The sequence below is a fragment of the Mustela erminea genome, chromosome 5 (assembly GCF_009829155.1).
Source record: "Mustela erminea isolate mMusErm1 chromosome 5, mMusErm1.Pri, whole genome shotgun sequence".
Taxonomy (NCBI): domain Eukaryota; kingdom Metazoa; phylum Chordata; class Mammalia; order Carnivora; family Mustelidae; genus Mustela; species Mustela erminea.
In genome coordinates this window covers 50,576,466-50,593,347 of record NC_045618.1, presented here as the reverse complement: position 1 = coordinate 50,593,347, position 16,882 = coordinate 50,576,466, and the positions used below count along the sequence as shown (strand labels likewise).

The following is a 16,882-nucleotide window of genomic DNA, read 5'->3' as shown; positions in this document are numbered from 1 at the left end:
CCAGTATTTCAACCCAGCCCAAAACAAAGCTCTTAGAAATCCCAGGATAGGACAGAATTCAGTTAATAATTCCCCAAACCACCACCCCACACAAAATTGTACTAGTTGACCTAGAAGTTTACCTTCGTCTCCATCAATCACTGAGATCTCCTCATCCATCATCATCAAGGGATCACCCTAGAGAAGGAGATCCACCCCACAGGATGGAGGGGGGAGGGAAAGGGGGGGAAGTTGGCACTCTGAAATCACTTTCTTATGTGTGTCCTTCTATGGCACCAAAGGGATTAAGAAAAATGTCTAATGAACCCTCACAAAAAAATGGAAGCAACCAACTAAAGTAGTAAGAAAGTAGAACCTGAAAAAATCAGTTTGCTGTTAATGGCTTGAAAATAAAGGGGCTTGGGAATTTAGCAGTCAAATAATGTACTTCAACATCCAGCTTGATCCCACCTCCTCCACAAAGCCATCCCTGGTCTCCCCCAGCTGGTGTTAACAATCCTTTCCATGAATACTTTATATTCTCAAATAGTAGTTACTTTCCGTCTTATATTATAAATTAATCAATATACTTCAGAATCCAGGGAATAAAAGAATACTTAACTATTGAGTAATAGAGCAAAGCTACACTCAAATGAGAATTCCTCACCTCATCATCTTGGTCCTTCGGGGGACCCTGGAGTGGTTTATATTCAGGATCTTCGCAATCCTTATCAAAGTCAACCCTAAAATTATCCAAAGGCATGAAAAAAAAAAAAAACCAAGAATGTATCTTCTTTTACTAAGAGGAATTTAGGATGAAGACGTGGCCAAACATACAATCCAGGATGGAACCACAGTTTTCCTTCATGCTCAAAGGAATGGCAGGCCAGGTGCTAAGCTCCGAGTAAAGTTAGGTAGAGCATCCAACAAGACGAAGAATGAGAAGAAACTGACAAAGTGCCATTCTAAACTGGTTGAATCTGAAATGAATACCTTGGCCAGAATCCTTCCTTTCTTTTCATAGTTTACCTTTTCTTCCCCTCTTTCCTATTTACTATTATTGTTACATTTGAATAATTCATGTTTGCTTGTTTTATTTTGTTCTACTGAGTAGAAGAGTGACATAATAAACGATTTGTGATGAATAACCGAACCAATTTCCTTTGAGGGTCCTGCACTAAGCAAACCAAGACTTGATAATCAAAGAGAAATCTCTCAACTGCAGAGTGCATGGGTATTCATGAACTAAGCCAAATATTTCACATGCCCCTCAGGTCTCCACATGAGAAGTTTTGTTAAACTCACTGGCACCCAAGCTAAGGCAACATTGCCCTGCTTGGTGACTCAGTATTAGCATGGCAACTCATCATTGAGGCATGTATCCAGACAGAATATATGCCTATTATGTGTCAGCCACCATTGGAAGATGATAAACCAGGGCTAAAATATCCTGAGGCTCTACCACGTAAGTGACACAGGAGAGTGCATGGCTATTATCTTTCAAGACAACCAGTTAGTTGTCCTTTCAGCTACTGTGACTGTACAGATAAATATTGCCCAAAAAAACCAACAACAAAAAAAACTGAACAGAATATCAAATAAGCCATTTGGGAGTAACATTCATTTTCACCCTTGGTTGCATCTTTGGCAAATGTGTTGTTTTAGCCTAGTTTATGGAGTCCTTTCCGCTGGTCCCATTCGTTGTTAATAATCTATCATTAATGAGTATAACCATCATTAAGAATACCAATGGGTTTAGTCAAGAATTATGTTATCTCTATGTATAAGTGACTAAGAGCCTCCAAAGGGTAGACTCAGAACATCAAGAGAACTAAACACCAATGCTTACCCTTCTACTATGTCAGAGAAATTATCCAGCACTCGGTGTTCTGCTGCAATGGCTTTGTCATCTGGTCGACCAGCCTTTTCCAAGAAGCATAAGGCTGGGTCTGCCCTCATAGTATTGTATTTCTCATAGCCTAAAAAAAAAAAAGACCATAAGCCAAAGAAAAGATTAACTTCGCCTAAAGTGTGCTGGAATAATTCAAATATATGAGCTACTGTACTCATAATGCAAAATATTAACCTGGACAGCTGATGGGTTTTATTACTATATTGAATAGTTCTATAGCAATTACAAAGTTTTATCACTAGTTGTGAAAGATAGGAATTTAATCAGAATAGTTATAGAATGGTGGCAGATTTAGATAGCCATTTAACCAGTAATTCTTCTGTTATCATTCATACTACACAGTTGGGCAAATGAAAAAAGTAAAATAATTTAGGGCCAAGCCACGCATTTTCAAATAAAGGATAAGAAACACCTGCAAACAAACAGACAATGACTATGTGATGAATACTGAATGAACGAATGAGTGAATGAACACAATTCAGGATGTGTGGACTCTTCTAAACCTCCTTGTCTCAAAAGTAAATTTTCTTTCTACAATTTTATTTATTTGACAGAGAGAGATATAGCAAGAGAGGGAACACAAGCAGGGGGATGGGAGAGGAAGAAGCAGGCTTCCTGCCAAGCGGGCAGCCTGATGCGGGGTTTGATCCCAGGATCCCGAGATCATGACCCAAGCCAAAGGCGGATACTTAATAACTGAGCGACCCAGGTGCCCCTCAAAAGTAAATTTAAGACTAGAAAATGTTCAGTTTTTCTTATCCATCAAAGTTCAGGAAAACATGTGGTTCAAGTGCCATTATTTTTATTTTATAGAAATAAATAAATAAGTATCTTAAAAAAGAAATGATATTCGAATTCACTAAATCACTGAGCTGGAAGTTGGTTAGCACTCCCTGCTTTTAATACCTAGGATTTGTTATTAAGCTAGACTGAAAAGGGAGTACTCCCGCTTTTTGTACTTTATTTTTTATCTCACTGTAGTTCACACTTCCATCAGAATCCATGTTGAATATTTAGACAAACAGTACGCTACATAAATAGAACACTTTCACACAAATTAAGCATGGTTATTATTAATAAGAGTGGGCATGTATTACCTCCCCTGATTTGTGAAACCTTAACTGAGACGCATAAAATACAGACTGTTAACACAGGTTAGAGAACAGATGGGAAACACCCCACCTTAGGATTTAACTATCCATCTGGCCTTTCTAAACATCTATTTATAGGAACTAATTGCTTTGCTGTGGATATTTAAGAACTAGTTTCCTATTCAAACATAATTTTATTAAAGATCAATCAGAGAACTCAAGTTATTGGCCATGAGCGTTTTGCTACGTGTTCCATCTGTGGAAATCAGTCCACAATAGGAAAGGAATAAGCTAAGGAAAGGTACCCACCATGCTTAAAGACTCCAATGAGCAGGGACTTGTCAGCTTCACTGTCCCACCATGTTGTTGGAACCTCCAGCTGATCCACTACTGGGAACCATATGTCAATCTCACTAAAGGTATAAAAGAGCAGAAACAGCAAAGCAATGAAGGGAATTAAAATGACAATCCTTGGAAAGATTATTAGAGGTATCTTCTTTTATCCAGTAATTTAAAATGCTCCTGGATCTACCAAATTCCTTCCACGGTATCAAGCGTAGGATCAAAGACCTGATACACAGATCTTAATTACCAGTTATTCCAAAGATAGTACAGACTGAAAAAAGTAAACCAATCTTTTCTGGAATAAGGCAGGGCATAAAGAGAAATACATAAAGAAAAATATAGCATAACTGTACCTGGCAATGGCACCCCCTAACACCTTCTCTGCCTGGTCTCCAATAACCTCCTGCCTCAGATAATACAGCATTCGTACACGCAATAGCACCCTAAAAGGGAGGAAGAAAAGCTGGCTCAGTAATAATGCAGAAACTCTGAGGTGGAAAATGCTTTGGTCTTTGTTAATTTCTATCCTTACTTGTTACACTGATGTTTTAAATGCTTCTTATAACTCTCATCTTGGAACAGAGTATCAGGATTATATTTCCGGATCCAATCTGCCTTATGGATATCAAAAGTGCTTTGTGACTTTACTTTTTTCCCCTTGCGTCCACGGGGCACAGGGATAGACAGACCTGGGAAAGGGGAGAAATTGAAGACTTGGATTGAGAAAAACCCTTGGACCTGAAAAAGATTAGGTAACCAATAGAAATCTGAAAAGTAAAGAGTTGATAATTACCTGAATGATTCTGCAATTCTTTTGTCTTGCCATTTTCGGCAGGGCTAATCAAGTCCCAAATGAAGCCTTTGATATTTTCATCCCCACGATAGTGCAGAAGACAGTATACAAGGATGGCCCGGCAAATTGTCTCCACATCTCGTTCAGTCATACGTCGCTTGAAACGTCCATGAGACAAAATATCTCTCCATCGTCCCCAACTAGAAAAACAGAAAACTTTAAGAATATTTTCCTGGGGACTCCCAAAAGGTAGGAGACAAAAACATCTGGGGACAAACATGGTAACAGAATAAAGCTTTTCCCATTATCCCCTCTTTGGTCACAGCCTCCAATTTGAAAGGCAAATAGCGTGTCCATCAGGATGGAAATACACTACCTCTAATGGCAAGGAGGTTCTTACCCATACACCAATAGGTGCTTTTCTACCCGAAAGCAGTCAGTGCGCCCATAGGTATGATGACGGTCATGTCGGCGAGAACGTGGACGCTCGTCATCTTCACTTTCCAAATCAGAGAATTCCACTAGGTCATCATCTTTCAGAGTGCTGAAGTGGCGGGTCTGTTTTCGTACTCTAGGTGTGTCAATCACCAAATTATTCTACACAGAGAACAGAAGAAGAGTAACTCTCTTCATGACAAGGCCATGGGAAAGGAATTAACACAATTATGGACTGAAACAGCCTTGTATAACATTTGTAGATACTCTAAGAGAGATTTTTTTAGGACAGGCAAAATATATGACTCAGAAACGAAGTTAAGTGGTAGATAACCAAGCAGCTTTCTGGGGCTTCCCAAACAGGAAGTTTTTACAATGGCTCTTATATACAATATACCATCATAATCCAAGGTCAGCATCAAAGAATCAGAGCTGCTACAAAGTCTCCTGAAAGTAATGTGTCTTCTATAATACTTCCTCCCTAATAGAAAAGGAAGCCTACCTTGCTATTAAGTAGATCCATGTCCAAGTCAGCCTTTTTGGCCCACTTCTGCCAAAAGTTGGGGTCATCCAGAGAAATATCAGTCCTATTTTCAGAAGCAACAAAGCTTGCCTAGTGAGAACAAAGGAACAAAGTAAAGTTAACGAAAACATTTTTCTGAGCAGTGGGAAACCAGTAACTATATTTTAAAAATATATCTCAATTCTAGGGGCGCCTGGGAGGCTCAGTTGTTAAGCATCTGCCTTCGGCTCAGGTCATAATCCCAGGGTCCTGGGATCGAGCCCTGTGTGGGGTTCGCTGCTCTGTGGGAAGCTGGCTTCTCCCTCTCCCACTCCCCCTACTTGTGTTCCATTTCTGGCTGTCTCTCTCTCTGTCAAATAAATAAAATCCTTAAGAAAAAAATAATTTAAATTCTAGGAGACTGCAGTCTCTACCCCCTTTTCCTTAATTTGGCACAGACAGAACATACCTTGGCAAAGGTTGAACCCTTTCCTTCAGACTCAATGGTGATGGTTGTGGTTCGTCTTAACAAGATCTGGTCAATGTCTTCTTCACAAAACTTGGAGCCCTCATCATCTTCTTCCATTATGGCTGCATATGCCCCCTTTCGTAAGAGATCTTCAATCTCTTTCTTGGAGAACTGTTGGATCTGCAAAATCCAATAGAAAAATGAAAAAGCTAACAAGAAAATACTATCTAACCATATAATAACTTAGTTCATTATGTTTTAAGAAATATTTTAAGAAATCCAAAGAAGGTGGTCATATTCCTGTGCAAAAACCAGCTTTCTCTCCATCACTATGACCAGCTACAAACATATCTATAGATTAAGAGGACTCACTCCGGTTATGTTGCCATCTCGACCACTCATGGACTGAAGCACAGCCTTATCCAATCCCAACTTGAGGCTAGCTTTATCAAACATCTCTCTCTCATAAGAATTACGAGTGATGAGACGGTACACCTTCACAGCTTTGCTCTGCCCAATTCGATGACACCGTGCCTGGGCCTGTTTAAAAAGAAATGGAAAGAAAGGGCAAAGATGACATAAAATTGGGGCGGGGAGCAGTGGCAGGAAGAGACCTGTGATTCAAAATACCAATTCGTATCTACAAAGAAGACATGAGATCAACTCAAAACCAAAAGTCAATTTTAAGATGAAATTATTGTCCCACCAAGTACACCAGGGGTCTGTAAGCTATAGGCTGCACAGCCACTGTGCGTTTGGTGATATTTAACCCCACCCACTCATCTATATATGATCTATGGCTGCTTTTGTACTCCAAGAATAGAGATGAAAAGTTACAACAGAAATCGTATGGTTCCCAAAGCCCAAAAGATCTACTATCTGTCCCTTTATGGAAAAAATTTGCTGACCTCTCATGGAGACTGCCACCCTTAAACTAAAGAAACAATTCCATACTCTTTGATGTACAAGTCTAACAGATCCTGATCCTGTTGCAAAACCACTTACTTTAGGTAGTTAGCCCTTAAGACAAAGATTTCCTCTACCTGCAGGTCATTTTGTGGATTCCAATCTGAATCAAAGATAATGCAGGTATCAGCAGCTGTGAGATTAATACCAAGTCCACCAGCCCGGGTACACAGCAAGAAGACAAAGCGGTCGGAGTCAGGCTTGCTGAAGCGGTCAATAGCTGCCTGTCGAAGGTTACCTCTGACTCGCCCATCAATACGCTCGTATAGGTACCTGTATGGCAGTTACAGAAAAAAATTTAACTAACTTAGTTAAGCAGAAAAAGAAACCGAAAAAGCAAATTAGGATCAATATCAGTAATTCCATCTCTTTAGCTGACCAAAGACCTAAACAGAAAGTTGAGAATATTAAGTACTCCTTTTATCCTGGTCCTGGCCAACTTTAATTAAACCTAGACCCTCCTACTCTACAGATTTATGAAGCTACAGTAAACACAAGGCAAGGGATGACACTTTTCTCACCTCCTCTGGATTAGATAATCCTCTAGGATATCTAGGCAGCGTACCATCTGGGAGAAGATCAAAACCTTATGGCCACCAGCTTTAAGTTTTGGAAGTAACTTGTCAATAAGAACCAATTTGCCAGCTGAACGAACCATGGCCTGCAAGTGGAAGTCATGAGGTATAATATGGCAAGCTTCTCGAAATTCTGTTAGGATTTTTTCTTCTGCACCTACCAAAAGAAAAATCAAACTTGATGGTGAGATGGGAAGCAAAGAAAAGTAATCTGACTTGAAATAAACATTTTCCTCACAGAGAATTTCAGCACCCAAAAAATCCTAAATCATCTTCGACTGCGTTATACAAAATACTGCAAATAAGTTAGACTTAAGATTGTAATTGGATAAAACATCTATAACAACGAGGACTAGGATAGTACATGCAAACAACTATCATCACCCTACTGGCATCCAAAACAAGAACTACAAAATGGAGTACCGATGAGGACATTTATCCAGAACACAGAATGACTTTGTTCTTGTTCATGACATTCTACACAGCAAATCCCATAGATTATGCAGGATCAAGGGGGAAGGACTAGAGAAAAAGATTCCACATAAGAATTATTTGGTTTTTTTTAGAAGCAGGGTGCTTGAGGGTGCCTGGTGGCTCAGCTGGGGGTCTTGTCTTTGGCTCAGGTCATAATCCTGGGGTTCTAGGATTAAGCCACGAATCGGGTTCCCTCCTCAGCAGGGAGTCTGCTTCTCCCTCTCTCTCTGCCCTTCCCATGCTCCCCCTCATGCTTGCTTTCTTTCTCTCTCTCTCAAATGAATAAAGTCTTAAATAAATAATTAAGTAAGTGAGGGGAGCTTGGGTGGCTCAGTTGGTTAAGTGTCCAACTCTTGATTTTGGCTCAGGTCATGACTGCAGCAGGGTCATAAGACTGAGCCACACATCAGGCTCTTCACTCAGCGGGAAGTCTGCTACTCTCCCTCTCCCCAGCACAGGTGTGCTCTCTCTCTCTCTCTCGAAAATCTTTAAAAAAAAATCTTAAAGTCTTAAAAAAAATTGTTTTATAAGAAGAATCCCCTTCCCTCCCAAATCAGTCAACATATCCACTGTTCCTCAGGGATATTATTTGCAAGTAAATGCATGTGATACAGAAATGTAGGTATTGTCCAGAACTCTCTCACCATTGATGAGATACGGGTGGTTGCAGCATTTGCGCAACTCCATCATTGTATTGAGTAGATTAGGCATGTTTGTATGACCTGCCCCTTTGGAAAGGAAGGAAAAATTCTTCTCCAGAATAGCCCGGTAATATTTCTTCTGGATGTTGGTCAACTCTACTTCTATGATAGTTTCCTGTTTGGGTGCCAGATTCTTTTCGACATCCTCTTTGAGTCTTCTGAGCATCATTGGCTTGAGAATGGCCTGTAGCTTTTGAACCTGTGCCAATACAGGAGAGAAAATAAATAAAAACTATTAGACAAACATTCCCACATTACATGGAAACATGAAGGAATACAATGAGAGCTTTCCATTATCTGAAAAATGTGGATCTCGTACAATGTCACAAATGACGTAGGCACAAGGTTATAAGGAGTTCAGAGAGGTCCTTGTAATCCATGGCAACAAAGGTGTGCCTAGTACAAACATTACCTTTCTTGTCCAGATAGACTTCCTACCTGCTCCTCTGTCTTGAGATCCCCAAAATCCTTGAGGAACTCTGATTCTGAAGGAAACTGTGAAGGTTCCAAGAAATGAAGCAAGCTGAACAGTTCCTCCACAGTATTTTGCAATGGCGTTCCTGTGAGTAGCACTTTGTGTTCCTAGAAATGGAGAAAACAAAAATATGGTAAAACTCAAAAATATAAAGGACTTCTGGAGTTTTCTCTTAGGTATAAAACTTTAGTTTTAATTTCATTATCTATAACATTATGGGAATGGACCAGATTACTATCTTTTCTTTCACTTGCTCCCTCTTCTGATAAACACAAAACATTAAAAACAAAAACAAAAAACAAAAGCCTTGATATTATTTAACAAGAATTTAAATATTAAGATTATAAGCAAATAAAGAAATATTCAAACATACGGGTTTTTTTTTCCAATTACATAGGCCTTTCCACACTCAACTCCCCACAGATATCCTAATATGTCCCCCTCTAGGGAATGTACCTGTGCTGGATTAAATATGGCCATTAATTCTTTGTAGTTCCTCCTATCAAGGTTCACCCCTTGAATCTGGGCTTGCCTTGTGGCTTGCTCTGACAAAGAGAATGTAGCAGAAGTGATATTGTGTGAGTTTCAGAGCATATACCTCAAAGGCCTTGCAACTTCTGCCTTTGCCCTTTCTGGATACTACCCTGACTCCACCATGTCAAGAAGCAAAGTCTGGCCTACTGGAGGATGACAGGTCATATGGTAGATGACCCAGGAGCCCACCAACTGCCAGCAGCAGCCACATTACTGACTACAGGCAAGACCATAAAAGGGATGGCCTAGCTGTGCCCAGCCCAAGTTGCTGACCTAGAGAATCAACAGTTGTTGCTTTAAGCCAAGTTTTAGGGTATTCATTATGTCGCACTAGGTAACTAATATTGTATCCCACCTCTCCACCTGAATAAGAACTGCTAACATACAACTATCTTCTAATTCTAAAGTTTATAGGACTTTTATATGACTTTCAGGTGTCCATTCCCATAGGCCATACCCACCACCCAATAGTAAGATCCTAATGTTTTTTTCTCTGCTAAATTTGTTACAGTAATTCCACAGGGAATTAGGATTATTTTAATTCCAGGTGTTTCCACCCATAAGTCAACATAAAGAACTCACCAGGTCCATGTGCTTGAGGCTATCAAGCAGCTTGCAATTACGGTTCTTTAGCCGATGGGCCTCATCAATGATGACACAACGCCATTCAATCTCACGAAGCTCAGGACAGTCTGACAAAATCATCTCAAAAGTGGTGATCAGGGCATCAAACTTGTATGCGCCTGGGATGAGGCGCCCCTAAGCATGAAGGCAATAAAGTTAAAAAAGGCCTAATGTCCCCTAAGTGAGGACCTCTTCTGCATTATTCTCTTTTCTATATTCAAGCAGGCTTAGTAGGAAATACAAACAGCACCACCACCGATCTCTGCTGCTGTGTATTTTCCTGATAAATAGTGCCAAATCACTGAACCTAAGACACAATGTTTCCTTAAGCTATCAGTTTCTTGGGAAAATGACAGACCTCACTGTATAAAGCTGGACACTTTCGACTCTGCTGTGTGCCTAGTTCATTTATCTCAGATCTAGATCTTTTGGTAGTTAACACTGAAATCCACAAATATTGGGCACTGTTGAGATATACAAGACAAGACTGAAAGTGAAACAGGTAATACCGTTACTGTCTAAAAATGGACAGGAGAGGGGTGACTGGGTGGCTCAGTGGGTTAAACCTCTGCCTTCGGCTCAGATCATGATCTCAGGGTCCTGGGATCAAGTCCCGCATCGGGTTCTCTGCTCAGCAGGGAGCCTGCTTCCCCCCCCACTCCCTGCCACTGCCTGCCTCTCTGCCTCCTTGTGATCTCTGTCAAATAAAGAAATAAAATCTCAAAAAAAAATTTTTTTTAAAAGACAGGAGAATTGAATCAGTTTAACAAAATTAAAAGCACAAATGTGACTAACAAAGGATGAACAATTCAAATTTTTATTTTCAAATTTGTATAGAACAAAGGAACTAATCTGAATGAAAAATTTTAGTAGTCTTTAAAGAAAGAGAGGAAGTGGCTTAAGTTCATCACCTCAGTACTTCTTGATGAAAACTCAATGCCAATAAAATTCTATTTAAAATGCATGTATTCATAAATAGAACTTCCACTGAATCAAAATGTCCACTGGATCAAAGGAACAAAAGTCAAAGAAAAAATTCCCTGTGCAATCTAAACAAAATGCCGTTAAGTCACTTCAGAAAATCTCAATACTAGTCTTTTATTCATATAAAAGCCTCTAAAATACCAGGTACTTTGGCCTACTCTCTCTGAACTATTACATTCCCATGATCTACAACTCACCCGTGAATCTTTGCAGTACATTTCATATTGCTGAATCATCTGACGGCTGGCCAGACTGCCATGGTACACAATAGTGTTCATTTCTGTCCATGTATTGAATTCTCGCTCCCAGTTAGTAATTGTGGACAGTGGGGCAATGACCAGGAAGGGGCCATGGATGCCCACATTATAAACCTCCTGCAAGAAGGCAATGGACTGGATAGTTTTGCCCAGTCCCATCTCATCAGCCAGGATACAGTTCTGCCTGAAGATTCATCATGGAAAAAGAAAAGCATGTCAAAAGATACATCTTTTTAAAAAATACGTAAAAGGAACTATTTCAACAGAAAAGAGATAAAAATAATTCCAGGCCAAGCCTACATTTCATGGGCCTACTCTTTTCTGTACCTGTTATACCAATTAAAGAGCAGCCAGTTGACCCCTTCCAACTGATATTCTCGTAACTGGTTTCTGTTTTTATACTCATGTGACAGCTCCAACTTCTTCCAGGCACTTGCCTGTGGACGATTCTATAAAAGAGAAAATTTGAATAAATGGGGTGAAGACACTAAAAAAATTAGGCAAACTTACTAGGGAGTTCTAGGAGCCAAAATCGATTTAAAAACATTTAAAATACATTCAAATTCATGAATTCATAATAAAGTTTAAACTAAAACAAAGTTTAAGAAACTTAATAAAAGAGGAAAACCAAAACCACTGGTCACTTTTGGAGAATGCAAGAGAACTACTTCATTATTTTGATATCTGGGAAATAAAGAAAGAAAACAAAGCATTTATCTTCTTTTCCTATATCATCTGTACCTCAGAGTAACCAAACAGTACATGAATCATTATTTCCTTTTATAGGAGATTCTAGCTAATAAGTAAAAACATGATATAATTAAAATAACATCATTTTGAATTCCTTAAAGAACAGGCCGAGGCAATGATCATAAATGACTAATATCACAAAAGACAACCTGATAGAATCACCTATAAAACAGATTTAGTGTCTCCCTTCCCCATTTGATCAAGCCTTTAAAAGAGTGATACTAATGGAACTATGATGATGTTTTACATCTGACACTAGCCAAATGTGATTACTGAGCATGTGCAACGTAGCTATTGGCTACTATATTAAGCACAGTGCTAAAAAGTTCCAGTGGACACCACTGTTCTGAATCTAAGCATTTATGTAAAATAATAAAGAACAGAGAACACATTAGAAGTTTCCAAGAGGGGTGTAACTGGTAAACTTCAGACTATGGAAAACCCTAGAGAACAAACCACCTGATTTCTTCAAGAGAAATTATAAAGTAGGGGGAAACTAATATTAAGAGATATTTGAGACACATTAGCTGACAGCACTATATATACCTTTATTCAAAATCCAATCTAAACAATTTAACAAAAATTAGAATAATCAGGGAAATATATATAGCAATTGGTTATTTGTTGATATTTAGAAATGGTTAAATTTTCTCAGGTATAAAAGTGGTTTTACCTTTGGACATAAACACTGAAATACTTAAAGATGAAGAAAAGGAATCTAGGATTTGCTTTAAAATAATCTGGAAATTAGTAGACTATACTGTTTCTTTTACTTTTGTATATGTTTGAAAATTTCTGTATTAAACGCTAAAACAACTACATAAACTGCTATAAGTAAAAACTAAATCATTACCTACATGGACTTTACATTCTAATTGCAAATGTACTTACTACTCTTTTGAGTTCTGGGTGTCTTGACTGAATCCGCTTAAATTCTCGTATCTTGCCCTCATCAACATCCTCTTTCAGCTCCCACGTACTATCCTCGTAGGGCAGCGAGCACCATTTCACCAGGTAGTAAATTACAGGCTAAGAGAGAAAAAGCTAAAAGCCTTAATAAACTGATTCTGTGTTCTCTGCTGTTATTAAAGGGTAAGAATTATTTTTTAAAGATTTTATTCATTTATTTGACAGAGAGACAGACAGTGAGAACAAGAACACAGCAGGGAGAGCTCCCTTCCCACAGGGAGCCTGACGTGGGGCTCGATCCCAGGGCCCTGGGATCATGATCCGAGCCAAAGGCAGATGCCCAACTGAGACACCCAGATGCCCCAAAGGGTAAGAATTTGACTACAGAATCAGATCACAAAGTGTTAATACCTAGAAAGTGCTTTAAAAAATACGCTGGGAGGGGCGCCTGGGTGGCTCAGTGGGTTAAAGCCGCTGCCTTTGGTTCAGGTCATGGTCCTAGGGTCCTGGGATTGAGCCCCGCATCGGGCTCTCTGCTCAGCAGGGAGCTTGCTTCCTCCTCTCTCTCTGCCTGCCTCTCTGCCTGCTTGTGATCTCTGTCTGTCAAATAAATAAATAAGATCTTTAAAACGAAAAATATACTTAAAAAAAATAGGCTGGGAATACCAATCATAGGCTCACCTGCTGAGGCACTGTACTATTCATGGCTTGGATCATTTTTCCAAGCAATTTATCAGAATCTGTTCTAAGAGGCAAAGTTATACCCAGCAGTTTCTAGAACACTAAGCACTAAAACATTATGCTCATCAACCATGAAAATGCAAAAAACAAAATAAAATAAATGCTTTTCCAACATTATGTTGAATTAGGTTGAAACTGAAAGATAGGGCTCTGCTTCATACTATTATCCTGACACCAAATTTAATACAGTGAAAGAGTGGAAGCCAGGCTACTTTCCTAAGTGAGGAATGGATTAACCCATTAGAGCAAAGCAGGGTTGAAATCCCTGGGCTTCTGAGCTTCTGTAGCTCTGAGTGCAGTTGCTACTCCAAAAAGAAGTCATATGGTGGAAAAGAGATTTGCTTGTGAGCTAGGAGGTAACTAGGAGAGGTGTCACTGAAGACAGGTAACAAGAAAGAAGAGAGGAGGGGCAAATACTAAAGTTCTAACTACAGTACTGTGCTCTATATATGTGTTCTGCTGCAAAGGGACAGTCAGTGACCTGGGGTAAAATGGCTCCTGTTCTCATGACTCAAATTGATCACTGCCCTGACTGCATTTCTATTTTTGGTCTATATGCAAAAAGAAGGATTAGGGGCACCTGGGTGGCTCAGTGGGTTAAAGTCTCTGCCTTCGGCTCAGGTCATGATCCCAGGGTCCTGGGATTGAGCCCCAAATCGGGCTCTCTGCTCAGCAGGGAGCCTGCTTCCCCCTTCCTCTCTCTCTGCCTGCCTATCTGCCTAATTATGATCTCTGTCAAATAAATAAAATCTTAAAAAAAAAGAAAGAAAAGAAAGAAAGAAAAAAGGATTAGATGGGACCTAGTGTAATCAGTAAGAATCTCTAGTACCACTTCACAGAATACCCCTAAAACAGCCAGCAAGAAGTCTGAAGATATAAGCACCTCAACAGAATTACAGATCAAGGAATCCCTAGAATTAATCTAGCTGCTCTTTCCCTATTTTCTTAATTATAGTGACACAGGTCATTTCCTACATAAAGCCATTTGTCCAGATAACATATTTCCGGCATCTTAACTTACTTTTCCAAGGACTTATTTATAATCTGGTTTTCCACTCTTAGGTCATGTAAAAGGATGACCAATTAAACTTATTTTGGGGAGGGGGAAAATTGGGTTCACAGAATGTTGTAATCCAATACTGGAGCACAATTTATAGCACCAGGAAACTAAAACATTTTCATCTGTCTTGCCATTTCCGACAGTCCAAAGATCAATTGCTTTTTTAAGAGTGGTAAGTATGTTGGTAAGAGCATAAGATGTTCAAGACTGATAAGGCAGAGATCCTAAAAATGACAAGAATTTAATAGTAGCTAACATGTCCATTCTAAAAACTGGTCCATTCCCCACTCACCTCCTGCTAATGAACAATAAACAGTAACTCCCACCCCAACCCATAAAAGCAGAAAATGTGTTTTCTGAGGCATGCTTGTCAGGATCTGAAGACAATGAACTGTAATAGGCCTTGGATGTCTAAGGTTCTGAATGACCCTAAAGGCTTCTAAAATAGAGTAAACATAGAATTTTAGAGAGGGAATACTTCTGATTCTTAGAATCCATAAGGGTGATATATGGACACATGTCATTTAGCTTGTGAGTGAGCCTAGCTCACCACTGGCACTGACATTTTAATTAAGTTGTGTTGTTCTCTACTGGTCACTGGGTAAGACTGAGTAACTGTCAGATGTGATAAAAACTTGATGAAATGTGGCCCTACCAAGAACTTATAGTTGAAGTGAAAAGAAAGCGATAGTTTCTAAGGGAATGGTGATTCATAGTCTAAGTTTGAAATATATTTAAAAAGACACAATGCTGAATTCACTGGTGGCTTAGATCTTTTCAACTTATTTGGAAAATGAAAAAACTGATTTATGAAACTATATCAACAGGTTAGTTTTAGCACATGACCAATCTGCTAACAGAGCTTTAGTGCAGTGATTCCCAAATCAAGCTATGTTTGACAATCTCTTGGAGAACAACTTAAAAATCCAGATCTCTGGGTCACACCTAAAGATCTACTGAATGTGAATCTGTGGGAGTGCAATTCCATATTCTGTTTAAAAGTATAGATTCAGATGCAGTAGATTAGTTTTAATGATAAATGAAAATGTATTCAATTGATGGTAAGTTCAAAAAGAAACTCTCAGTGATATGGAGAAAGCTAGGAGTCTGTGGAGGCATTTTTATATTTATAAATATGGAGATTTATGAAGTATCCCCATTCCTCTCCCCTTCTATAACCTTTAACCGGACGTCAGGGGTCTTCCATATAAAATCTAAGAGAAAACAAGATCAAGGTGGAGGAGTACTTGTTAATATAGCTCCTGGTACTTACAGCGCTCAATGTTTGACTTTATGAGAAGCTTTCCTTTTAGCCTCTCTCCCTATTCCCTTACCTTCCCAGTATCATTTTTTTTTTTTTTTAAGATTTTATTTATTTGACAGAGAGAGATCACAAGTAGACAGAGAGGCAGGCGGAGAGAGAGGAGGAAGCAGGCTTCCTGCTGAGCAGAGAGCCCGACGCAGGACTCAATCCCAGGACCCTGAGATCATGACCCGAGCCGAAGGCTGCGGCTTAACCCACTGAGCCACCAAGGTGCCCCTTCCCAGTATCATTCTAAGGAGGCCTCAGAAAAACTCAAAAATACCTTTTTGTCTAAGGGATTTCTCAGCCATATCTTCATAATAAAGGATGAGCAAGCAGACCAGTAGAAATCTCTGAGACCTTCAATGTTCTACCATGCCCCAACTCACCTCCCCATTGTCTTTGTCAATACTGTGAGACTCATCCAATATCCTATCCACTTCTACATAGTCTGGATTGAAGGGTTCTTCATCCTAGAGGAGTTATGAAACAAACAGTAAGACCAAAAGATCACTGTCCAGTAAACCCAACCTTCCATCCCACCTTTACCTGGTGATCTCACTTCAAAAATTTTTTTAAAAAGATGCGTTCAGAAGGGAGTCCCCCCACCATTTTCACCATATAAAATCCTTTTTAAAAACTTAATTAAATCTGCACCTATCTTGTCACCTATGACCAGAGTAAGTGTCTTCTAACAGAGGTCATTCTCTCCATATATTCTCTGGATTCTACCCCTTCTCAGCCTCTTAGGAATCTCTCTTGGATCATTCCCATAAACACACTTATATTCTACTATTTCACATCTTAAAAAGACCTCCTTTATTCTTCATCTGCCTGCAACTATTTTTCTGTTCTGCTTCATACCCAAGCAGCCACTCCACTCTACCTTCCACTTCCTTCACACAACTAAATTACTCTTGTTGATGTTATTAATAATCTCCAAATTGCCAAATATAATGGAACATTTCTGTCCTCATCTCACTTACTCCACAATTCCTAATTC

General features: G+C 39.3%; 1 protein-coding gene and 1 non-coding gene across 8 annotated transcripts in view; both read right to left on the bottom strand.

Moving 5' to 3' along the window:
- The window catches only part of CHD8 (chromodomain helicase DNA binding protein 8), a 62,700-nt gene that overhangs the window by 9,499 nt on the left and 36,319 nt on the right, over nucleotides 1–16,882 (bottom strand). For 5 of the 7 annotated variants that reach the window (XM_032343047.1, XM_032343041.1, XM_032343049.1 and 2 more), the window contains exons 10-29: nucleotides 16,269–16,352; nucleotides 12,758–12,895; nucleotides 11,444–11,565; nucleotides 11,057–11,300; nucleotides 9,834–10,010; nucleotides 8,681–8,824; nucleotides 8,186–8,441; nucleotides 7,014–7,224; nucleotides 6,570–6,765; nucleotides 5,899–6,066; nucleotides 5,527–5,706; nucleotides 5,058–5,168; nucleotides 4,521–4,717; nucleotides 4,121–4,320; nucleotides 3,860–4,040; nucleotides 3,681–3,770; nucleotides 3,292–3,395; nucleotides 1,829–1,958; nucleotides 647–722; nucleotides 123–177 (exon numbers count right to left, since the gene is read on the bottom strand). In XM_032343047.1, the coding sequence (XP_032198938.1) occupies nucleotides 123–177; nucleotides 647–722; nucleotides 1,829–1,958; nucleotides 3,292–3,395; nucleotides 3,681–3,770; nucleotides 3,860–4,040; nucleotides 4,121–4,320; nucleotides 4,521–4,717; nucleotides 5,058–5,168; nucleotides 5,527–5,706; nucleotides 5,899–6,066; nucleotides 6,570–6,765; nucleotides 7,014–7,224; nucleotides 8,186–8,441; nucleotides 8,681–8,824; nucleotides 9,834–10,010; nucleotides 11,057–11,300; nucleotides 11,444–11,565; nucleotides 12,758–12,895; nucleotides 16,269–16,352 (3,064 nt within the window). The remainder of the gene's footprint in view (nucleotides 1–122; nucleotides 178–646; nucleotides 723–1,828; nucleotides 1,959–3,291; nucleotides 3,396–3,680; nucleotides 3,771–3,859; nucleotides 4,041–4,120; nucleotides 4,321–4,520; nucleotides 4,718–5,057; nucleotides 5,169–5,526; nucleotides 5,707–5,898; nucleotides 6,067–6,569; nucleotides 6,766–7,013; nucleotides 7,225–8,185; nucleotides 8,442–8,680; nucleotides 8,825–9,833; nucleotides 10,011–11,056; nucleotides 11,301–11,443; nucleotides 11,566–12,757; nucleotides 12,896–16,268; nucleotides 16,353–16,882) is intronic. The other 2 variants (XM_032343045.1, XM_032343046.1) reach the window with 2 other exon arrangements.
- On the bottom strand, nucleotides 1,245–1,354 carry LOC116592249. The gene has a single exon (XR_004286413.1). It is a non-coding gene; the product is annotated as a small nucleolar RNA U6-53/MBII-28 (small nucleolar RNA).